This window comes from Trichechus manatus, unplaced genomic scaffold (assembly GCF_000243295.1).
Source record: "Trichechus manatus latirostris isolate Lorelei unplaced genomic scaffold, TriManLat1.0 scaffold00006, whole genome shotgun sequence".
NCBI lineage: Eukaryota > Metazoa > Chordata > Mammalia > Sirenia > Trichechidae > Trichechus > Trichechus manatus.
In genome coordinates, this window is record NW_004443942.1 from 19427046 (window position 1) to 19453261 (window position 26216).

Below are 26216 nucleotides of genomic sequence, written 5' to 3' on the forward strand. Positions count from 1 at the left end.
TCTTGGATGGTCAGCTTTTCATCTTTCATGATATTGGGGAAGTTTTCTGTCAGCAATTCTTCAATGATTCTCTCTGTGTCTTCTGTTTTCTCCCCGTTCTGGAACTCCGATCACTCGCAGACTTTTGCTTTTGATTGTATCCTACATAATTCTCAGGGTTTCTTCATTTTTCTTTGTTCTTTTTTTCTCATACCCCCTATTTGCTGGTCTTTGATAGGACTCCAAGATAGCAGATCCACACTGCGTTAGCTGATAGGGGACCTCTGCATGAACCTATCCTCGTTCTCCGTTCTTTGTCAGTTTTCTCACTCCATTTGGTGCTTGGGTGAGTTCTTTATCTCTTCATTTGATGTTTTAGGGTTTCAGGATTTCTGTTTTCTCTGTTTGGCTTAGTTTTTCGGATCTTTGCTGTGGAGGGACGGCGTGGTGCTTGTGCCTAGAGCACCATGTTGCCGGAAGTCCCAGCCTCATCTCTTTTTGCTATGATCTAGGCATACTAAACTATTTTAAATTCCCTGATTGTGCTGTTCTTTTCCTACTCCATTGCCTTTGCCCTGGAGAGTTCCTCTGCTTAATATAGCTGGAAGACTTCTACATTTTTCTAAATATTCAGCACAAATATCACTTTTATATGCCTTCCCTGACTGTCCTAGGTAGAAGTTCCCAGTCACTCATTTGAGCTCTCTCTATATGCTGCACTTCCCTGTATTACAGCATGCATCACACTATCTGTAACTGTAAGCTCCATAAAGGCAGAGCCACCTAATAAATCACCAGGCAGAGTAGGCACTCAATACAATCATTTATAAAATTCTTTTTAAAATTCTTCTTTTAGGCAAATTATTTTGTTCTCAAGAATCTATCCAGTACAAAATAAAAGTCCTGTGTTTCTTTAAGTGCATAAAAAAATCCACTCTCTGAATTACACATAACAAATACCCATTAACATATTCAGTTAAGGCATTAAGTCCTCATACTATTACTTGTTGATAATATTTTTTTACATTAAATTAGACAGCTACACTAAATGTTAACAAACTACAAAAACACTTTTTAGTAAAATAAACTGATGTACATTTTACTTTTTCGTTTTTTTGTAAACCAGTACATAAGAAGTCTTAAGACAGGCGGATAAAAACATAAAGTAAAGCCAAGGAGGAACCAAAGACTCTACATAAGTTTGCTAGACGGTTCTTCTTTTGTAGTCAAGAAAAATTTTAAATATCTCTAGAGACAATATGAAGTTTCATGAGAGAGGAAAGAGTATTTGCTCAAAAATTAGAATCACAGCAGTCCCAATCAATAAACCACATTCTATTCTTGCTTGACCAAGGGGGTAAGTCTTCTGTAATAAAACTGAATAAGAGTCAGTGAAAGACAGTGAAATCTGTTACAGTTTTGGGGAATTTTTTTGGGGAAATGTCATACATAGTGAACGTTACAAAAATAAAATAATAATGGTGTTAATTGCTGCATAAGCACTCAATTATCTTGTCTTTTTGGATATCTCTCTAGGCAAGCAACATGGCCTTTTTGGTAGGCAAATTTTTATAGGCCTCTCCAAACCACCAGAGTTGCTTTTTGGGCTGATGATATGCTAAAACAGCATAAAATACTCAGTTAATACGGGCTTTTAACATTTTTATTCCAGGGTACTATAAAGAATAATGGTGCTGTAAAATGCCAGCTATTCAGAAATGTCTGACCATTCCTCAGGGATAGATAATTTTAAAGGTGAGCGGTGCAAATATTTATGAATACAAATTGTGAGAAATTTGTCAACTGCAAGAACCATGTGGTTTAGAAACTTAGGAAATAGGATGTGAGATATAGTGGAAAACTACAAGAATCTATTGATTAATTATACATTTCAATAATATATAATATTAACTGTCTATGGGAGCCATCAAGACCCTGAAAGAGAGTTTCATGTATGATATGTGATTTACATTGGATGACTAAATTTAAAAGAACATTTATAGTTAGCCCACTGCAGGAATTTTTAGCATATAAGACACTTAAAATTAATTTAAAAGAAAGTTAGACTTGTATATGTCCCTCCCAATGTGTAACTGAAATCAGATGGAAAAATTAAGCCCCAGACTGAAACAATTACCTGTGCAATTATATCCATTCAAAAAACTACGAATAATTGGTTTAGTAGTATGTTCAAAAACTTCCAACTGAGTTGAAGTTTCATCAAAAACAGCATCAAATACAAATTTAAGATCCTTATTTTGTCTCTTTGTAATATCCCGATTAATAGTTTTCTTTCCGTGTAAAAAACTGACTTCTTCTTGTTTGGGATCAAAAACTAGGATATGCTTATCTACAACATGAACTACTTTATGGAATCCAGCTGTCTTTTCTTTTGTGTTTTCAGGACGTACACGAACAACTACTTTCATGCGGTGACACAGGTCTTCCTCAGTGACAGACATTGTTGATTATTTTAATTCCTTTGTTTATATAAATGCCTGTATAAATGCCTGAGTATGTCTCTGAAATTAAAAGGGAAAATAAAAGTTTTAGTATTAATTCTCCTTGTAGCAAATATAGTATTCATTAAAAAAAAGAGAAGTGTTAGTTATTATTATGTATGGAATTGTGTTGCCCCCAAAACATGTGTTAAAATCCTTACCGCTGTAACCTGTAGGTATGACCCTATTTGGAAACAGGGGTTTTCTTCTGTTACATTAATGAGATACCAGAGTAGGGTGGGCCCAAAATTCAATCACTTCTAAGTTAGAAAAAGCACAGAATAGGCACAGAGACACACTCAGGGAGGAGATGCCACATGAAGACAGACACATAGGGCAGACGCATCTACAAGCCCAGGAACTCTAAGGATTTTCAGCTACTAGAAGGTGAAATAGACAAAGAACCTTCCACCAGAGCAATGCCCTGAATTTGGGCTTCTAGCTTCCCAAACTGTGAGAAAATAAATTTCTGTTCTGTAAAGCCACGTATTTGAAGTATTTTTTTTGTTGTTGTTATGGCAGCACCAGGTAACTAAGACAGTTCTGTTCCATTTACCTGGTTAACGTCTCTAAAAATATATATATAAGAAAACCTAAACCAAACCCTTTGCTGTTGAGTTGATTCCGACTCATAGTGAGTCTATAAGACAGAATAGAACTGCCCCATAGGATTTCCAAGGAGCGGCTGGTGAATTTGAACTGCCAACCTTTCGGTTAGCAGCTGAGCTCTTAACCACTGTGCCACCAGGCTCCAGAAATATATTAAAAACAAAAAACCAAATCATTGCTGTTGAGTTGATTCCGACCCATAGCAACCGTAGAGGACAGAGCAGAACTGCCCTGTAGGGTTTCCAAGAAGCAGCTGGTGCGTTTGAACTGCCGACCTTTTGGTTAGCAGCCGTATCACTCAACCACTGCGCCACCTGGACTCCAGAAATATATAGAGGCACTTAAAATACCCTAAAACTAACGAACAAAAAACCGTGATAAATTTCCTTACCTAAAACATTAGTCAAACCCTGGGCTTCAGCTTAAACTCAAACACTACAGTTAAATCATATATAATCACAGGTATGCTACCCAAAAACTCAGCTTTGATTTTTTTCACAAGGCCTCCAGCACTATTTTAAGTTGGGTCATGGGAAGGGATAGGAAAGGATCTCTCAGAATCCTATCAAGGTAATGCAGGGAAAGCCTTCGCTTTTGAACTATGTTTTAGTAAAAGTGATCTTGGCTGCAAGTCTCTAGACAGTGGAAAAGGATGCACCCAGGTTGGTCTCTACCTGTATCTCAGAGACCTGCAGGGTTAAAAATAGTTCCAAGGATTCATCAATTAGCTAGCCCAGGTCTGAAGGTGACAGAGATGGTATATATCCCTTTGTGTATTCAGAGGCATATGGCTCTAGTCACTGCTCTATAATGACATGCAAATTTAAGGAACATCAATGAGACAGCAGGTTTAAAAATTATGGTCTGACAATATGACTGTCTTAAATGAAGACAGGAAAAGTAATATTATTTTATAAAATATCATATACTATATTATTGTAATACCACTTCTTCAATGATCATTAATTTAGGAACCAAAAGGTTGGCAGCTCAAATCCACCAGCTGCTCCCTGGAAACCCTATGGGGCAGTTCTACTCTGTTCTATAGGGTTGCTATGAGTCAGAATCGACTCGACAGCAATGGTTTTGGTTTTTGGTTTAACTATCCAGAAGATAATCCAGAATACGAAAATTAAAAAAACAAAAACCCCTTTGGTAATCATTCATTCATTTACTTATTTATAGATTGTCTATCATGTGCCAGGCATTATTTCAGGCTTTTGGAATACATTAATAAACAAAATAGATTAATACAAAAACAAAAAAACAAAAACTTTGCTCTTAAAGACCTTATAGTCTGACTGGAAGAGAGAAAATAAATAATAAACTTACTTAATAGGTCAAAATTATATATTATATTCTCATTTCTGTCAAGTCAGTTCTGACTCATGGTGACCCCATGTGTTTCAGAGTAGAACTGCACTCCATAGGGTTTTCAATGGTTGCAATCTAATGGGAGTAGATCAGCAGGTCTTTCTTCTATGGTGTCACTTGGTGGATTTGAACCACTTTTAGGTTAGTAGTCAAGCACAAACCCTTCGCATCACTCAGAGACCTTATATATTACATTAGCAGGTAGTAAGTACTATGGGAAGAAATAGAACAGATTAAGGGTAATAAGGAACGCTGAGGTGAGGATAGAGTTGTCAATTGTAATAAGGGAGAGCTGGAGGGTAGCATTTGAGCAAAGACTTGAAGGAGGTGAGGGAGTTAGTCATGCAGATACTGGGGAAAGCACTTTCCAACAGAAGGAATGGCTAGTGTAAAGGCCCTACGTGGGTACTTGGTGTGTTAGGTGGAATGGAGCGAGCAAAGGGGAGAGTAGTAAGATATGAGGTAAGAGATAGAGACCATGAAAAGAACTTTAGCTTTTACTTTGAATAAAATAAAGAACCACTGGAGGGTTTTCAGCTGAGGAGTGACATATCTGATAACGTTCACTGCTAGGTAGGTAACATACTATAGGGAATAGAGACAAGTTAAGCCATTGTAATACAGACAGAGATGATGGTGTAGGCTCACACTTGGATGGTGACAGTAGAGGCAGTAAGTAAGAAGTGGTCAGATTCTGTACATACTCTGAAGGTAAAGCCAATAGATTTCCTGATAGAAAGATGTAGGGTATGAGAGAAAGAGAAGATTCAAGAATAACACCAAGGTGTTTGATATCAGCGTTGGAAGAATGGTGTTGTCATCAACTGAGATGGAAACAACTAAGTGCAAAGCAGATTTTGGGGGGAAGGACAGAAGATCAGTTTTGGATATCTTAAGTCTATCTGAGACACCCAAGTGGAAGTGTGAAGGCAACTGGAAGCCAAGTCAAAAAAGTGAAGGCTGTCTCTATAATTTTAATGAAGTTTTAAGCTTTCAGGCTTTAAGCTTAAAACTGCATGAAGACTTTTGGGAAATCCTTATATCAAGGGGATACCCTGGTGGTGTAGTAGTTAAGAGTTCAGCTGCTAACCAAAAGGTCAGCAGTTCAAATCCACCAGGCGCTCCTTGGAAACCCTATGGGGCAGTTCTACTCTGACCTATAGGGTTGCTATGAGTCAGAATTGATTCAACGGCATTGGGTTTGGTTTGGTTTTTGGTTTATATCAAGGAGGAAAGAGTGTTAAATGCTATTAATAGGTCAAGTACTTACAGAGAATTAACCATGGGGTTTAGCAACACAGAGGCAATGAGAAGAGCATTTCTGGGGAAGTGGTAGAAACAAAAGCCTGAATGGGAGATGAGGCAGTAAATATAGACAACTCTTTCATGAAGTATGGCTGCAAAGGGGGACACAGAAATGGTGTGGTGGTGGGGAAAGAGGGACCGAAAGACTTTTTGTTTACTTTTATTTTTTTAAATGGGAGAAATACCAGCAATGTTAAAGCTAAAATAGCACATACTTTTAGGAAGAATTTAAATAAGGCCAACACAGTCTAAAAGCAGCAGACGCTTGACACAGCTCTGCCTTTTTAGAACTCTGTCCTACCCCAAAAATAGAATGCTGAAGACGAAGGGATGGTCATTTGGATTCTAACATTCAGGTCCCAGGTGAATTACTACTCTGTTCTTTCTTCATCCTTGAGCTCCTCTGTCTAGTTAAGTCCCACAAAGTACCTATACCTCAGTCCTATAACCTTGGACAAGTTACTTAACCTCACTGAGTCTCGCGTTTCTCATTTGTATAAAAGAGATAATACCTCCTAGAATTGTTGTGAAGGCTAAAAGAGATAACAAATATTAAGTGTCTGGCAGAAGAAGGCATGCTATGAATGTCATTTCTCTTACCTGTCTGTCCCCACTTCTCAAAGTGATTGGGCCCACCTTTTCACTGTTTCTCAATGAGCACTTTGAGTAGGACAATTCTTCCTTGTTTGGAACTGTCCCATTAGAGGATGTTTAACATTTTTGGTCCCAGTCTATTAAAGGCTAGTAATGTTCTACAGGAGCCCTAGTGGTATAGTGGTTAAGAGCTCAGCTGCTAACCCAAAGGTTGGCAGTTCAAATCCACCAGCCGCTCCTTGGAAACCCTATGGGGTGGCTCTACTCTGTTCTATGGTGTCGCTATGAGTTGGAACCAACTTGATGGCACCTAAGGACAACAACAACAGTGTTCTACATTCCTTGGGATATGAAAAGCTTTCCCCCAGCCCCCTACCGACATTTCTAAAACTCTAGCATATTTTTAAAAGTTTTAGAAACATTTAATGTCTTTGACTTTAACAGATGTAATTTATTTAATCATAGACAAAATATACACAAATAAAATGGTTATAAAAAATAAACATATAAAACACCAAGTGATTATTTAAAAGTAATCCTTAGAATTTCAAGGTAAGAAGGTATTACTTGCTAATTAATTAGCTAAATAATTCAATAAGGAATTATTAGAGATTAAAGCCAGATAGCGTAGGTTAAAACCCCAGTTCTACCACATACAAGGTGTGATAATGGGCAAACAACTTAGCCTCTTTGTTGCTCAGCTTCCTCATCTGTAAAATGGGACTAATAATACCGACCTCAGAATTGTGGTGAGAACTGAGTTATATTACTACATACAGCACTTAGGACAATGAATGGCACAAGTTATGCACTATAGCTGTTTGCTATTATTGCTATTATCATGTAGATAGTCTAGTGAGGGAAGGAGCCCTGGGGCCCAGTGGTTAAGAGCTAGCTGCCAAACAAAAAGGTCAGCAGTTCAAATCTTCCAGCCACTCCTTGGAAACCCTATGGGGCAGTTCTTCTCTGTCCTATAGGGTAGGTATGAGTCAGAATTGACTCAACAGCAATGGGTTTGGTTTTTTGGTTTAGTTAGGGAAATTTATTAACAAAATAGTGACACAAACATGTAATGGCTCTCTGGGGTAAGAGCATTTCACATGGCAAGTCCAAAAGCCTATGATAGGAAACAGCTTGTGCAGAGGACATAGGCTAACTGGCTAATTTGCTTAAATAGTGTGTTTCTTTTAACTATGTAGTTTTAGATGAGTGGTTATAAATCTGTCTACAGCATCTAAAGAAAGGCTCAATATACCTCTGCTCCCTCCTGCTGCAGGTGGAAAGAGTAGAGGGGTTGAAAAGCATGTTAAATTAATTTTGTTTCACAACTTGTATACATTTAAAGAAAATTGTCAATCTTAATTTCTAAAGTATCACATATTTCCCTACTTTTTTAAAAGCGAGTGAATATAATTTTCTTGATAAAATGTCTTAGATCAATGGAATCATCAAAGGTGTAAAATAATTCTATATTCAAATATACTGACTTTTTTCAGGAATTAGTGGGGTAGTTAATATATGATGCCTTGTTTCTTTTCTAACATGGAAGACTAAAAGAGATGGGCATCCAGTTGATTCTGTATATCGCACACAGAGAACAAATACCTTGACTATGTTTAACATGAATAATAGGTAAAAGAAAAATCTAAATATAATTATCTGTGCAATAATGTGTTGACTCACAAATTCTTTTCAGAGGATAGCATTGTAAGTCTTTGGTCAATTTTGTCTTATCTACTCCTAAGAGGTATTTGCTCAACAGAGACAAAAAGCAAACTGGTAGGCTTCCCCTGGTGGGGCTAAAACATGCAGGACAAACATTCCAAGACACTATTCATTATAATAGAAGAGTATTTGTCCAGTCTACAAAGAAAAGAATATAAAAGAAAGAATAAGGTAGAGAGCTCCAGTTGCTAATTCATAAAATAAAAGAGTTGGACTACATGATAGCAAAGGTTCTTTTCTAGCTCTAAAATCTTATGATCACACGTATGATTTACAAGACGGTGACAAGAAATGACAGCTAACAGGACTATATGGTTTCTTCGTTTATATGCCCAGTCTCTTGTAGACAGCCTGGCATATATTAAGTTCTCAAATATTTTATTAATAACTGAATCAGTTAGTAAACTGTAAAAACTAGACATGATAATCCCAGAAAGCAATTTACCCATTTAAAGTACAGGTAAAGAGACCATATATTTCTCCAAGAGAAACAACATATCACAATAGAATACAATGATTAGCAATAAAAGGTGAAAACAATGAGGACCCTGAGACATCAAAAAGGTTAAATAACCTGCCCAATTTCTTGTTTACAAAATTAGGGAAATGGAAAGATACTGTTATATTTTAATCATTGATAGTGGTTAAAATACTATTTTACTTAATAAGGTTAATATTCTGAGATATTCACTTGTACAGAATAGATCATTTCCCTGCAGCGTTTTATGAAAAGGAGTTAAACGTAATTTCTTCAACAACTGTAAGGGAATGTAAACCAAGCTGAATGGGCAAATTATTAATTTACAACTGTATTAGGCTGAATTGTCTAGAGAAGCAAAACCAGTCAAGCATATATATACATGCATGTATATACATATATACGTGTATACACACACACACACACACACACATATACGGAAACCCTGGTGGCATAGTGGTTTAGAGTTCAGCTGCTAACCAAAAGGTCGGTAGTTTGAATCCACCAGGTGCTCCTTGGAAACCCTATGGCAGTTGTATTCCGTCCTACAGGGTCGCTATGAGTTGGAATCGCCTTGACAGCAATGGTTTTTTTTTTTTTTTTTTTTTAATAAAAAACAACAAAATAAAGAGAGATTTATCTCAGGAAATGGCTCACACAGTTGTAGAGGCTGGCAAAGCTGGCAAGTCCCAAGTGTGTGGGTCAGGTGTTAGGCTGGAGGCTTCTCCTGACTCATGTAGCTACAGTGGCTAAAGAATCCCAAGACTGGCAGGCAATATGGCAGGTTGATGGCTCAAGTGCCAAGAACTGGAGGTCAGATGATGATGAGCCGGATGCAGGATCCAGAGCAAGAGAGCGAGCTTTGCCAGAACGTCCAGATATATATTGGATGCAGGCCACACCCTTGAGTAACTTCCCTTATAATGGATTGGCTGATCACATCATATCACATCATGGAAGATGACTACATCATTACACAACTGCCAAACTACATCATTACATAACTGCCAAATTACTGGGAATCATGGCCTAGCCAATTTGACACACAACCAACCATCACAGTCTACCCCTTGACAGCTTGGCATCTGTACACATCTCCTTAAACCATACATAATCTCTCAATAAAGACAATTACAAAGTCATACATGATACAACTAATATGCGTACAACCGAAAACACACTAGCTCTGTTTACATCCTACATTTTATAAGAAAACAAAATATGTCATGCACACATATGAGGAAGAAATACTTGTAACAATTACAGTCTTCATTTATGCAACTGGACACATGGTTGTAACTGGTATTTAGAACTACCTTAAGGTTGCTATGAGTCAGAATCTGACTCAGTGACAATGGGTTTGGTTTTTGTGGTTTTCTTCCACCACCCATTCTGTATTCCCTTTACCCTCAGCAAGCATTTCAGCTGGTCATGGCTCTTTATCTGGTGGGATGACCCAAACCTTCATTCCTGAAAGTCTGGGCCATTAGCAGTCATGTCAGAATTGGGCTGGTATAGTTTTCCATTGACTTTAATCGCAGAGGATGGTAGTACTAAGACATGCCCTAAGGGATCTCCTGTATTCCAGATATACTCTTTTTTTTTTTTAACCTATGTTATATAATACCAAACCAATTTCCCCTTGGTAGTCAGGATCAATGATACCACCAATATGGTAACTCCCTTCTTTGTCTGTTGATCCAGAGGCATGAGGAGCCCAAAGTGCCTGGATGGCATTCTTAACTTTCAGTTCAATGTAATCGTGTTATGTCTCCAGGTAGGAGCATTCCTTCTTTGGAACTAACACCTCTAGACCAGCAGAGCATAGGGTGGCTGGGACAAAAGCAAACATTTTGTGAGTGGGTCACTAGGGGTAATAATGAGTGGTGCCACTCTCATTTCCACCCCTTATTTCCTGGAACTGTGAATCCAGGCTATAGGAGAAACAGCACCATATACTGGATGCTGGTTTTGAGCATACACAGCCTTCTGGAGAACTTTGCCCCAACTCTGCGAAGTACTGACATCTAGCTGGCACTGTAGTTGTGTCTTTCGGAGACCATTCCATCATTCTATGAAGCCAGCTGAGTCAGGATAATGGAGAACATGGTATGACCAGTAAATTCCATGAACATGGGACCATTGCCACACTTCATTTGTTGTGAAGTGAATCCCTTGATCCAAGGCAATGCTGTGTCAGATACCATGATGGTGGATAAGGCATTCTGCGCATCCACAGATGGTAGTTTTGGCAGATGTACTGAGTACAGGGAATGCAAATCTGCACCTAGAGTGTCCATCCCAGTAAGAACAAAATTCTGCTCTTTCCATGATGGAAGCAGTTCAATGTAATCAACCTGCCACCAGGCTGCTGGCTGATTGCCTTGAGGAATGGTGCCATATTGGGAACTCAGTATTGGTCTCTCCTGCTGGCAGACTGGGCACTCAGCAGTGGCTGTAGCCAAGTTTGCCTTCGTAAGTGGGGTCCATGTTGCTGAGCCTATGCACAACTTCCATCCCTACCATCGTGGCCGCTTTGTTCATGAGCCCATTGGACAATGACAGGAGTGGCTGAGGAAAGAAGAAGACTAATTTCTACAGAACGTGACATCCTATCCACTTGACTGTAAAAATCCTCCTCTTCTGAGGTCACCCTTTGGTGAGCATATACATGAGACACAAATATCTTCACTTCTTTAGCCCATTCAGAGAGGTCTATAAACATACCTCTTCCCCATACCTCCTTGTCTCTAATTTTCCAATTATGTTCCTTCCAAGTCCTTGACTATACAGCCAAAACACTGGCCACAGCCCATGAATCAGTATAAATCACATATGTGGTCATTTCTCCTTCCAAGCAAAGTGAACAACCAGGTGCACTGCTCAAAGTTCTGCCCACTGGGAAGATTTCCCTTCACTACTGTCCTTCAGGGAGATCCCAGAAAGGGGCTGTAGTGCTCCTGCTGTCCACTTTTGTGTAGTTCCTGCATATCATGCAGAACTATCTGTAAACCAGGCACAAGTTTTCTCTTCCTCAGTCAACTGATCATAAGGAACTCCCCATGAGGCAATAGGTATAGACTGAGAGAGGGCAGGTAACTTGACAGAAGTGGAGACCACAGGCATCTGGGCCACTTCCTCGTGCAATTTAATTGTGCCCTCAATTCCTGCTAGGGCCCAATCTTGTATATACCACTTCCATTTAATGATGAAGAGCTGCTGTGCATGTCTGACTTTATGGCTCTATGGGTCAGACAATACCCAGTTGATGATGGGCACCTCAGGTTGCATGGTGACTTGGCCCATGTTTAAGCATTCAGTCTCTACTAAGGCCCAGTAACAAGCTAAAGTTGTTTCCCAGAAGGAGAGTAGTTATCTGCACAGGATGGCAGGGCTTTGCTCCAAAATCCTAAGGGTCTAAGCTATGATTCACCAATAGAGAGGCCTGTTAAAGACTCCAAACAGCATCTCTATCTGCCACTGCCACTTCAAGTACCATTGGATCAGCTGGATCATATGGCCCAAGTGGCAGAACAGCTTGCATGGCAACCTGAACCTGTTGCAGAGCCTTTTCTTGTCCTGGGCCCCACTCAAAACTAACAGTTTTTTGAGCACTTAATAGGCCAGAGCAGCACACCCAAATGAGGGAGATGCTGCCTCCAAAATCCAAAGAGGCCTATCAGTTATTATACCTCCTTTTCACCTGTGGAAGGGTCCAGATATAACAACTTATCCTTCATTTTAGAAGGACTATTTTTATACGGGAAACCCTGGTGGCGAAGCAGTTAAGAGCTATGGCTGCTAATCAAAAGGTCGGTAGTTTGAATCCACCACGCACTGCTTGGAAACTCTATGGGGCAGTTCTACTCTGTCCTATAGGGTCGCTATGAGACAGAATCAACTTGACGGCAACGGGTTTGTTGTTGTTTTTTTTTTTGGTTTATCTTGACATTCCCCACACCACTAAACTCCGAGAAATTTCACTGAGCTGGAAGGTGCTTGAATTTTTGTGGGATTAATTTCACACACTCTAGCAGGCAAATGGAGCTGAAGTGGCACAGTGGTTAAGAGCTTGGCTGCTAACCAAAAGGTCGGCAGTTTGAATTCACTAGCCACTCCTTGGAAACCCTATGGGGCAGTTCTTCCCTGTCCTAGAGGGTCACAGTGCATCAGAATTGACTCAATGGCAACAGGTTTGGTTTTGGTTTAGCACGCAAACGTTCTTCTGTTAAGTTCAGAGTCACTGACACGTCTTCTTTACTACGTCCAATCAGCATAATGTCATCAGTGTAATGGACCGGAGTGACACGCTGTAGAAGGGAAAGGCAATCAAGGTCACTGTGGACTAAATTATGACATAGGGCTGAAGTTCTGATATACCCCTGGGGTGGACAGTGAAGGTGTATTGCTGGCTTTGCCAGCTGAAGGCAAAATGGTTCTGGTGGTCCCTCTAAACAGGCTGGAGAAAAAGGCATGGACCAGATTAATAGGTGCATACGAGGTACCAGGAGATGTATTAATTTGCTCAAGTGATGGAACCACGTCTGGAACAGCAGCTACAACTGGAGTTACCACCTGGTTAAAGCCACTGTCATTCTCCAAGATCTGTCTGTGTTTTGCACAGGCCAAATAGGCGAATTGAACAGGGATGTGGTGGGAATCACCAGCCCTGCATCCTTCAAGTTATTGATGGTGGCCGTAATCTCTGCAATCCCTCCAGGAATGCAGTATTGCTTTTGGTTTACTATTTTCCTAAATATGGGCAGTTCTAATGGCTTCCACTTGGATTTTCCTACCACAATAGTCATTACTCTACTTGTCAGGAATCCAATGTGGGGACTCTACCAGTTGCTAAGTACATCTATTTCAATTATGCATTCTGGAACTGGGGAAATCACTAGAGGATGGGTTCGGGGCCCCACTGAATCCACTGTGAGACAAACCCGAGCTAAGACTCCATTAATAACCTGAGCTCCATACATCCCCACTCTGAACGGTGGGCCACAATGACATTTTAGGTCCCCTGGAATTAGTGTCAGTTTAGAGCTAGTATCCAGTAATCTCTTAAAAGTCCGATTATTTCTTTTCCCTCAATGAACAGTCACTCTTGTCAAAGACCATAGATCCCTTTGGGGAAGGCTGGGAGAAAGATTAACAGTATAAATTTTTCGCAGTATAGTAGAGTCCTTCCTCAGGGAGACCCAGTCTCCCCTTAACTCAAGGGGTTGTGAGTCTGTAAACTGGCTCAAGTCTGGGAATGGATTGAGGGGTCGTTGACTCTATTCTGGCAATTTGAGTTAGACTGCCATTCACTTGACCTAGAATTCTTATGCTTGTACAGATCAAGTAAATATTTAGTAGATTTCTCATCTATTTCACACTTAGGGACACCATGACTAAGTAACCAATGCTATAAGTCCATATGAGTCAGACTATTCTGATTGCTGCTTCGACTCTGCTATCCACTATAGTTAATTACACCCACCTTATCTTTGTCAATTGAGTGCCATCACTTGGCCCCTACCACCACTGGGTCAAATCAACTCCACTGCAGTTAAGTGTCTTAACTCAGTTAGGGGAGCCCCAGTGTCAAATCTGACTTACATAAAATAGCAATCATAGCAGTCTTCAAGGATGCTAGAGCTCCGTTCACAAATTTGTTCTTCACTGTTGTGGTAAAAGGTGTGTCCTCTGAGCATTCCATGTTTGGGTCTGTGGGTCTAACTTGATAAATCCACTCTAATATGCCAATTTCCCTAAGCCTTTGAATACCTTCTTCTACAGTGTACTAAGGCAGGTCTGGAACTTCAGCTTGATTTAGTGTAGGCCACTGTTTAATCCATGCTTCAGCACCCCAAACAAACCAACCATTAGATCCTTTCTTAACCTCTCGTGCTGAAACACTGAATGAAGAACCTGTGCTTAATGGGCCCACATCAATAAACTCAAACTGATCGATCTTTACGTTCCTTGCACCATTATCCTACACCCTTAATAGCTATTCCCACACACATTCCCCAGGTTTGTTTGTACATATTAGAAAAGTCAAGCTGTTTTCTTGTAATGTCACATACTTGCCCCCGGGTCACACTTTGTACTTCAACTTTTTGGGCTCGCTGGGAGTTAGGTCTAGTTATAGGTCTAGAAATAAAAATAGGTGGTCCTGGGAGCATTTAGCAGTGTCTTGTGAGGCATCAACACCAGGTGATGCCCCATGCAACGACTCAGATGCCACCCTGGCAATATCTCGGACAAATGCTCTTCAGACACAGCTGGGTTAATCTCATCAGATGGGGGTGGAGGGGATAAAGGTATTACCAGGGAGGGTGGTGTAGCTGACAAAGATGGAATAATCTCTTCAGACAGGAGTAAGAGGCCTGGTTCCATTGGCAAGAGTGATTCAATGGAATTTAGGGGCTCAGTGTTCCCAGCTTCCTGATTATCTGCCCATATGTCCCCATTCCAAGTTTCAGTATCCCATTTCTTCCCAATCAATGCCCTCAATTTAACTTCAGACACCATTCAAGGTTGGGAATTCAGTTGACAACGTAATTCAGCCACTCTTACGATGACTTTGGGTTTGGTTTTTGACAACATCAACTCTGTTACTACAAGAAATAAGGCTTTCTTTCAGGGCACAAGTAGCAACTTTGAGGTTTTTATGCAGTGCTTGAGTTGTGACTCTGAAGCCTTGAGATCATTTCTTTCTTTCACCACTTTGTCTGGTGAAAGTAGGGCATACCAACTAGCTTCCCTATACTACTCATTCTGACAAAATTGTACAAAAGTATCAAACATGTGATCACCCAGAGCCTAGCTTCTCACCAATACTTGATCTATTGTTGGTGATATTTTTGGTATTAATATTGCCACCTCACACCATGGATTAGCAGAACCCTCTTTACTATTGGAGGCAGAGTCATCAGTGCCTTTAAGACTAGTCAGACTTGAGAACCAATTTAGAAAACTCATCCTTATGATTTTGTTTCTCTTGAAACACTCTTGGGACCAAATGTCTTAGGCTGTGTTGTCTAGAGAAGCAAAACCAGTGGAAGGAAGGGAGGGAGGGAGGGAGGAAGGAAAGAAATAAGTATGTATGTATGTATGTATGTATGCGTGTGTGTATATATATATATATATACATAAAACCTGTTGATGTCGAGTTGATTCTGACTCCTAGTGACCCTATAGGACAGAGTAGAACTGCTCTACAGGGTTTCCAAGCCCGTGACCTAGTGGCCTGTCATCTGACCTGCTGATCTTGGGTTCATCAGCCCCTGCAGCAATGTGAGTCAGGAGAAGCCTCAGCCTGATGCCTAAACCACAGCCTTGGGACTCACCAGCCTTACAACTGTGTGAGCCATTTCCTTGAAATACGTTTGCTGATCACATCAGATCACATCATGGTGGATGACTACATCATTATGTAACTGCCAAATCACTGAAAATCATGGCCCAGCCAAGTGGACACATAATCTTAACCATCACAACAACGTATCTGACCACTACTTCCCCTTGCCCCAAGTGTCTGTCAGTCTTTTGTACTGTGGGGGCTTGCATGTTGCTGTGATGCTGGAAGCTATGCCACTGGTATTCAGATACCAGCAGGATCACCCATGGCGGACAGATTTCAGCTGAGCTTCCAGACTAAGACAGACTAGGAAGAAGGACCTGGCAGTCTACTTCTGAAAAGAATTAGCCAGTGAAAACCTTATGAATAGCAGCAGAACATTGTCTGATATAGTGCTGGAAGATGAGCCCCCTAGGTTGGAAGGCACTCGAAAGACAACTGGGGGGAAGAGCTGCCTCCTCAAAGTAGAGTCGACCTTAATGACATGGATGGAGTCAAACTTTTGGGACCTTCATTTGCTAATGTGGCATGACTCAAAATGAGAAGAAACAGCTGCAAACATCCATTAATAATCAGAACATGGAATGTATAAAGTATGAATCTAGGAAAATTGGAAATTGTCAAAAATGAAATGAAACGCATAAACATTGATATCTTAGGCATTAATGAGCTGAAATGGACTGGTATTGGCCATTGTGAATCAGACAACCATATGGTCTACTATGCTGGGAATGACAACTTGAAGAGGAATGGTGTTGCATTCATTGTCAAAAAGAACATTTCAAGATCTATCCTGAAGTACAACGCTGTCAGCGATAGGATGATATCCATATGCCTACAAGGAAGACCAGTTCATATGACTTTCATGGACTGAATTATGTCCCCCAAAAAATGTGCATATCAATTTGGCTGGGTCATGTTCCCAGGATTGTATGATTGTGTATCGTTCTGTAATCTTATGTGATTTCCCTACGTGTTGTAAACTCAATCACTATGATCTAATACGATGGATTAGTGGCAGTCATACTGATAAGGTTTACAAGATTGGATAGTGTCTTAAGCCAATCTCTTTTGAGATATAAAACAGAGAAGTGAGCAGAGACACATGGGAACCTCATACCACCAAGACAGAATTTGGTACAGGGAGTGGGGTGCTACTCTAACAGATACCTAAAACGTGGAAGCAGTTTTGAAACTGTGAATGGATAGAGGTGCAGGAGTGGCAGAGGGCCACCAGCAGCAGAGAACCTGCAGCAGCAGAGAAGGGGCAGCGACATACAACCAGCAGCAGCAGAACCAGTAGACCAGTAGGAGACAGTGCTGGAGCCGACACACGGAGCGAAAGAGCTGACTGCTTGTGCGCTGGAGGCTTCCTGGCGGAGCGGGGTGCCTCCAGGCACTTATTAGTGGAGCTACTGAGCTTTGGAATTTGCCTCAACAGGGCAGATGCAAGCATGAGGCCCGAGGGCAGAGAGGCCACAGGAAGCAGAAGCTGAAGAGACAAGGAACACAAGAAGCCAAGCTGCCTCAGTCTCAAAAGGTGTGGCCATTACCTCAGGGGTTTCAAAGGGTGGAGCCATGAGGTTTGGTGTTTCTAAGGGTAGATTCACCACTCATATGGGTTAGGAGAATGGTGCACCTAAATCCAAGGTGGCAGAGTTGCTGTCCCAGTGTGCCTGGAAGGTGGAGCCGAAGCCCAGGGCCGAGGGGCCTCCACTCAGAATCTAGAGAGTGTGGCCAATACCTACAGTCTGGAGGTCAGGGCTATTGTGTAAATTGTCTCAGAGAACAGAGGAATATCTTCAAAGGCCTGAGGGCTAATGTAATATATTCTGCTTTCTTGCTTGGTGCCTGTTATCCTTTCTTCTCCTCCAGTTTCTCCCATTTGTAATGGAAATGTCTAGCTTGTGCCTGTTCTGCCATTGTACTTTTGGAAGCAGATAACCTGTATTCTAGATATCACAGATAAAGAGGAATTTTTAGATTTTAGACTTGGAGTTAAGATTTTTGCTATGATATGATGGGATGAATATGCTTTTCATGTTGCAAGGATGTGATTTTTTGGGGGCCAAAGGGTGGAATGTCATGGATTGAATTATGTTCCCCCAAAAATGCATGTATCAATTTGGCTGGGTCATGATAACCAGTACTGCACGATTGTGTACCATTTTGTAATCTGATGTGATTTCTTTACATGTCGTAAATTAATCACTATGATCTAATAAGATGGATTAGTGGCAGTTATACTGATGAGGTTTACAAGACTGGATAGTGTCTTAGGTCAATCTCTTTTGAGGTATAGAAGAGAGAAGCGAGCAGAGACACATGGGAACCTCATACCACTAAGAAAGCAGTGCCAGGAGCAGAGTGCATTCTTCGGACCTGAGGTTCCTTTCCTGAGTAGAGAAGCTCCCAAACCAAGGGAAGATTGATAACATGGACCTTCCTCCAGAGCCGACAGAGAAAGCATTCTCCTGGAGCTAATGCCCTGAATTTGGATTTGTAGCCTACTGGACTGTGAGAGAATAAACTTCTCTTTCTTAAAGCCATTCACTTATGGTATTTCTGTTATAGCAGCACTAGATGACTAAGACGACGATTATTCAAATTTACACACCAGCCACTAAGACCAAAGATGAAGAAACTGAAGATTTTTACCAACTTCTTCAGTCTGAAATTGATCAAACATGCAATCAGGATGCACTGATAATCACTGGATTGGAATGTGAAAGTTGGAAACAAAGAAGGATTGGTAGTTGGAAAATACGGCCTTGGTGATAGAAATGATGCTGGAGATCGCATCACAGGATTTTCCAAGACCAATGACTTCCTCATTGCAAATACCTTTTTTCACCAACATACACGGCGACTATACACATGGACCTTGCCAGAAGGAATGCACAGGAATCAAATCGACTACATCTGTGGAAAGAGATGATGGAAAAGATCAGTATCATCAGTGAGAACAAGGTCAGGGGCTGACTGCAGAACAGACCATCAATTGCTCATATGCAAGTTCAAGTTGAAACTGAAGAAAATTAGAAGACGTCCACAAGAGCCAAAGTACGATCTTGAGTATATCCCACCTGAATTTAGAGACCATCTCAAGAATAGATTTCATGCGCTGAACGCTAATGACCGAAGACCAGATGAGTTGTGGAATGACATCAAGGACATCATACATGAAGAAAGCAAGAGGTCATTAAAAAGACAGGAAAGAAAGAAAAGCCCAAAATGGATGTCAGAAGAGGCTCTGAAACTTGCTCTTGAACATCCAGTAGCTAAAGCAAAAGAAAGAAATGATGAAGTAAAAGAACTGAAGATTTCAAAGGGTGGCTCCAGAAGACAAAGTAAAGTATTATAATGACGTAAAACCAAAAGGGAAGAACATGCTCGGTGTTCCTCAAGCTGAAAGAACTGAAGAAAAAATTCAAGCCTCAAGTTGCAATAGTGAAGGATTCTATAGGGAACATATTAAATGATGTAGGAAGCATCCAAAGAAGATGAAAGGAATACACAGAGTCATTATACCAAAAGGAATTGGTAAACGTTCAACCATTTCAAGAGGCAGTATATCATCAGGAACCGAAGGTACTGATGGAAGAACTCCAAGCTGCACTGAAAGCACTGGCAAAAAACAAGGTTCCAGGAATTGACAGAATACCAATTGAGATGTTTCAACAAACGAATGCAGCACTAGAAGTGCCCGCTCGTTATGTTAAGAAATTTGGAAAACAGCTACCTGGCCAACTAACTGGAAGAGATCCATATTTATGCCTATTCCCAAGAAAGGTGATCCAACCGAATGTGGAAATTATCGAACAATGTCATTAATATCACACACAAGTAAAATTTTGCTGAAGATCATTCAAAAGCGGCTGCAGCAGTATGTCAACAGGGAACTGCCAGAAATGCAGGATGGATTCAGAAGAGGACGTGGAACCAGGGATATCATTGGTGATGTTAGATGGATCCTGGCTGAAAGCAGAGAATACCAGAAAGATGTTTACCTGTGTTTTATTGAGTATGCAAAGGCATTCGATTGTGTGGATCATAACAAATTATGGATAACATTGAGAAGAACGGGAATTCCAGAACACTTAATTGTGCTCATGAGGAAACTGTAGGCAGATCAAGAGGCAGTTGTTCAGACACAACAAGGGGATGCTGTGTGGTTTAAAGTCAGGAAAGGTGTGAGTCAGGGTTGCATCCTTTCATCATACCTTTTCAATCTGTATGGTGAGCAAATAATCCAAGAAGCTGGACTATATGAAGAACGGGGCATCAGGATTGGAGGAAGACTGATTAACAACCTGCGTTATGCAGATGACACAACCTTGCTTGCTGAAAGTGAAGAGGACTTGAAGCACTTACTGGTGAAGATCAAAGACCACAGCCTTCAGTATGGATTACACCACAACATAAATAAAACAAAAATCCTCACAACTGGACCAATAAGCAACATCATGATAAACGGAGAAAAGACTGAAGTTGCCAAGGATTTCATTTTACTTGGATCCACAATCAACACCCATGGAAGCAGCAGTCAGGAAATCAAAAGATGCACTGCATTGAGCAAATCTGCTGCAAAAGACCTCTTTAAAGTGTTGAAAAGCAAACATGTCACCTTGAAGACTAAGGTGCACCTGACCCAAGCCATGGTATTTTCAATCGTATCATATGCATTCGAAAGCTGGACAATGAATAAGGAAGACCGAAGAACTGACGCCTTTGAATTGTGGTATTGATGAAGAATATTGAATACACTATGGACCGCCAAAAGAACAAACAAATCTGTCTTGGGAGTACAACCAGAATGCACCTTAGAAGGAAGGATGGCGAGAGTGCGTCTTATATACTTTGGACATGTCAAGAGGGATCAGTCCCTGCAGAAAGACATCATGCTTGGTAAACTACAGGGTCAGCAAAAAAGATGAAGACCCTCAATGAGACAGACTGACACAGTGGCTGCAACAATGGGCTCAAGCATAACGATTGTGAAGATGGCGCAGGACTGGGCAATGCTTCGTTCTGTTGTACGCAGGGTCACTATGAGTCAGAATCTACTCGACGGCACCTAAAAACAGCAGTATGGCTTATTAAGTTCCACATCATCTCGCCCATTTACCTCTCTCACTCCATTTCTAATGTTGTCCTCCCCGTTGATTATTCCACTCCAGCCATGTTGGCCTTCTTAGTGTTCCTAAAACACTTCATCTTGTTCTGGCCTATTGATCTTTGTACTTTCTATGCCTTTCAGGAAGGCTCTACCCCTATATATTTGCAAGCTTTGCTCCTTCACTTTATTATTCAGATCTTGTTTAAATGTTACCTCACAGAGGCATTTCTTTAAAGACTCCACCCAAAATAAAGCCACCTTGCTCTCGTCTCAAAGGGCCCTGGTGGTGCAGTGGTTAAGTGCTCAGCCAATAACTGAAAGGTTGGTGGTTCAAACCTACCAGCCGTTCCATGGGAGAAAAGTGTGGCAGTCTGCTGCTGTACAGGTTAAAGCCTTGGAAACTATCGGGTAGTTCTACTCTGTCCTACAGGGTCACTATGAATCAGAAACTACTCCACAGCAGTGGGTTTGGTTTTGGTTTGGCTCTTTTCTCCCTAATACCTTACCTCTCTATTTTTCTTCACAGCACCTAGCACTAATTAGGTAATATACATCATTTGGTTACATATTCATTGCTTGTATCCCCTCCAGAAAGTAAGCACTGTGAGAGCATGAACGTCACCTTTACCCCAGAACACCCCAGAACAGTGCTTAGCAAATAGTAAGGACTCAGAGCATATTTGAATAAATGAATAAAAGAACTGAAACAGGTGTCATGATATACGGGCAAAACGCAAGTGCAAATTAACATAGTATGCTATCATTTGCACTTTAAAAAGATACAGACATATTTGTATATGCTTGGGTTCTCTCTGAAAGGGTGGGCAAGAAACTGCTAACAGCAGCTGACCTCTCTGGAGGGGAAATGTGGAGGTCTAGGTAGAAGGGAGGCTCACTTTCCATTTTATACCCTTTTAGACTAATTGGATTTTAAAAGAGTCTTAGGTATTTGTATTTGAAAAACAATCAACAACAATAACAACAACAAAAAACACTATTAAAATTTACCTTAATCACGACTTTTCATTTAATAACAATAAGTTATATTTATGAAACATTTTCTATTGGCCCCTATTCTACAAATAGAAATGTGCTAAGCAGTTTACATACATTTAATCCCCATGGGATAGCTCTGGGCGGAAAAACAACTCAAAGGCACTTAACAACAATCCCCATAAAAACTCTATGATACGGGTATTATCATCCTTATTTTACAGAAGGAGAAACTATAGTACAGAAAAATTAAGTTAACGGCCAAAGTTACACTATTGGAAATAGAAGACATGGGGTTTGAACTTTGACTGAATATAAAGTCCAGTTATTTAATCACTACTTTCCCTGATATAAATATGTAACTCCCACGTATTTTTCTCATAGGAAAAGTTAAAAACATTTATTTGCCTACTTTTGATAGAAACCTTTGAGCCTAGTACAGGAGTTCACTGAGCGAATGTGGAAATCAAACTCAAAGTTTATGATTTCCATGTGCTTGTCAGTATACCTCACAGTAGCCATTTTGGGGGCAAATATACTATTATTAGGGAACTCTTGGATTAGGTCAACATGGTGATAACTGGTAATAATGAACAACAATGGTTAACATTCATGTACCCTGTGCCAGACATTATGCTAAACATTTGACATTCATCATCTGTCATGGATTGAATTCTGTCCCCCCAAAAATGTGTGTATCAATTTGGCTGGGCCATGATTCCCAGTATTGTGTGGTTGTCCTCCATTTTGTGATCATAATTTTATGTTAAAGAGGATTGGGGTGGGACTGTAACACCCCTACCCAGGTCACATCCCTGATCCTATGTAAAGGGAGTTTCCCTGGGGTGTGGCCTGCATCACCTTTTATCTTTCAAGAGATAAAAAGGAAAGGGAAGCAAGCAAAGAAGGTGCACCTCATACTACCAAGAAAGCAGTGTCTGGAGCAGAGCGCATCCTTTGGACTTGGGGTTCCTGCGCAGAGAAGCTCCTAGTCCAGGGGAAAATTAATGACAAGGACCTTCCTCCAGAACTGACAGAGAAAGCCTTCCCCTTGAGTTGATGCCCTGAATTTGGACTTCCAGCCTACCAGACTAAGAGAAAATAAATTTCTCTTCATTAAAGCCATAGACTTGTGGTAGCACCATTTAATCTCACTTAATCCTTATAATAATCATATAAGATAGCTCCTATTGTCTCCACTTAACAAAAACAGAGACTTAGCCTTAGAAACGGTAAGTAATTTTTTCAAGATGACATAGCTAATGAGTGGGGAGCCAGAATGAGAACTCACACCCAAATCCAGGGTCTGTGTTGTTAACAACTAGGCTCTACTGGAATTAGAAGAGAATGCTTCCAAACAAAAGTACAGAAATTTTGCAGAAATTATCCTGAATGTGAAGTGATATAGTTTCGAATTATTTCTTAAGTACAAACTCAAATCTGAATTAGATTTGGACTCAAATATTTTTTTTGGCTGGGAACTATCCTTGACATTGTCATTTATAGTCTTTATCCAACTCAAACCTCACACAACCTTGTTGAAGTAGGTATAATCATAATCTATTGAGGAAATTTGGGCTCTGAGAATGAGAAGGACAGAGATGACATTCAAACTTTTTGATTCCAAGATCATTTTCCCATAACGTCATACATATCTTGAAGAGAGGTTTATGGTAGAGAATTAGTATCATGCTCTTTTATGATATTTCAAAAATAACAACCCTTTTCTAAAGGTAAAGGCAATGGATCCTGTATATCTTCCAGAGACCCATGTCTGTGAATGGAGTTATAAAAACAGGGTAAGCATATCAATTCAGAAAGAAGCCATATATGCTGTGTAATATGATATATCTTAAGAATAGGTCAGAGTACTTAAACTCAGCATCATATTTGATTATGCTGCGTCCATTTTTTTAATGCTGCCAGAGCATCAGTGTGCAATAGACATTACTAGTAGCTCTGCATCTAACATCAATAAAATTATATATACTCTGTAAAAGATTCGATTAAGGGGACTAGACAAACCGTCAGGGCTTCCAGAACCTAATCACTAATATTTTTCTCCTATCTTTTGAATACTGTTAGTGTTAGAGTAATTGCTTCCCTGACTTACAAGTATCATGGAAGACAAAAGTTCAAATGGCAAGAAGCGTGACACTGACAGCTGGGCTGTTTCTTCCTTCTAGTTTTCATATAGTTGGCAGTATAAAAAGTAATTTCTTATGTACTTTAATTGACTTGATGTATGTCTATACTAAGACAAATGCACTTTTAAAATGAAAATATTATAGACTTGTAAATGTCTTTTCAATAATTTAAAATGAGATTAGTTACTATTCTTAAAGGCAGATAATCTTTATCTTATCAAAACAGTTATTAAAAAATAATATGAACTTAATAACAAGCACTCTCTACTCTTTGGACCTTATATTCCCAAGCACCAAAGTGCAAAAATCCCTCCCAAAACCTAAGGTGGGGGGCTGGGTGTGCTGGAATGACACTAACATGTAAAACCTATAAAATGCCTACACGTTCTATCTAATTGTTTTATAGCTAATAACCCGTACTACATATTACACAGCAAACTTACTCAGATCTGGCCAAATAATCTCTTCTTATATAGTAAACAACAGTCAGCCTTGACCTTTCTGTAACTGAGCGCCTCAACGAGCAGCTAAAGAAGCCGTGCGGAAACTAAGAATAGACAGTAGAAAGACTGATTCTCAGTGCTTAAAATCTCTTTCACTAGTAATGCACTTTGCCAAAGCAGTATCCCTTCCATACCTTGTCTGATCATCAGTAACCCCGTGAGGCAGTCAGGGCAGGTCTTATTTTTATGCTACAAACGTAGAAAACAGCGGCTCGGGGCGGGCTCCCGATTGACCTGTACCAGGCTAACAACAGATCCTCACCGGATAAAAATATTATGTCTTGGTGAACCAATGTTCCTCATTTGATAGTTATGCACAGAGTTACACTTACTTTTGCGTCTCCAAAGTTGGAGTCTGGAGGGAACTTCACGTTGCAAGGCAGGGGACAGCTAAGTGCTCTGCCAAAGTCTGGGAAGGGGGCCAAGATACTCTTTAAAACTTCCGATATCCTCTCAGAATTTAAGGCAGGTGTTCCCTGCCTTCCTGCTGAGTCAAGGGCTCACCATAAGGCTAAGCCGTGCTCTAGCGGGTTCTCGAGCCCCTTATTCATTTTACCTTTTCCCCAGGAACGCTGACAACTCCTCCACCCCCACCCAACGCTCTGGCGTTTGTCAACAAGCACCACTTGGACCGACCTTTAGATCTGAAGATGCGGGACCCTTCGCTCCCAGTGGGGCAGGTCATCAGAAAGGGCATCCCAGAGACTGGAGTTGCCACTTCGCGTGACCCTCACTCACCTCAGGCCCACGAGAAACCACAGAGACCACTTCACTTCGATACCTGACTCACGGCGCTTCAAAATCGCCACAAGATTCAAACACAAGCCAACCTCCTTAGCGCCTCATTTTATTGGCTGCCGCCTGTGTGACATCATCACGCCGGACGTTTCTGCGGCTCGTGGCCGCTTGAAGCCTAGAGATTCAGTCGCGCGGCGCCGGGAAGCTACCCGGCTCCGCGTCGCCGTGGCAACGCGCGCAGCCGTTTCCGGAGGCAGTGGCCGAAGTGGGAGGGGCTGGACCAGAGCCGCAGGTTGAAGGCAGCCACCTGTGATCGTCAGTCAGCCTGCAAATCTGTGGGTGCAGGGTCCAGTCCTTGGGTTCAGGGTGTGAGTGAGACGTGTGCGGGCAGGGGTTGTCGTGTGCCGTCTGCTAGGGGGTGAGGCGGAGCCTGTTGGGTGTGGACTAGAGTTTATTTTCTCCTTTTCTGTCTGAATAGTGAGGCCTCAAAGGAGTCGCCTGATCTGGAAAGTGTAGGACCCTGTTCCTTCCAGCTATGTTCACTTGGGTGGAACTGAGGTCTGTTCATTTTAATTGGAAGTCCAAGGCTTTTGATTGGAGCCCCTGGGCTTCATTTCTGAGGACTTCCAGGCCTACTTCCTTTAGTGAAACTTTGGTGTTTGGCTGTTTTGCATTCTTCTTAATGATGACATTACAAAATAAATTCATTTAAAGATAATAGCCTATTTCGTTATTGGATGATTTTTTTTTTTAAGTCCCAGGGTGTAGGTAGGTATGTTACTTCAGAGTGTACACTTTAA

The 26216-nt window shown here is 40.8% G+C and overlaps 1 protein-coding gene across 2 annotated transcripts in view; it reads right to left on the reverse strand.

Annotated features, from left to right (window-relative positions):
- The window catches only part of KIF18A (kinesin family member 18A), a 106193-nt gene extending 80716 nt beyond the window's left edge, over positions 1 to 25477 (reverse strand). For both annotated transcript variants that reach the window (XM_023737888.1, XM_023737879.1), the window contains exons 1-2: positions 25417 to 25477; positions 2117 to 2501 (exon numbers count right to left, since the gene is read on the reverse strand). In XM_023737888.1, the coding sequence (XP_023593656.1) occupies positions 2117 to 2441 (325 nt within the window). In that variant the 5' untranslated portion in view covers positions 2442 to 2501; positions 25417 to 25477. The remainder of the gene's footprint in view (positions 1 to 2116; positions 2502 to 25416) is intronic.
- Between the last annotated feature and the right edge of the window lie 739 nt (positions 25478 to 26216).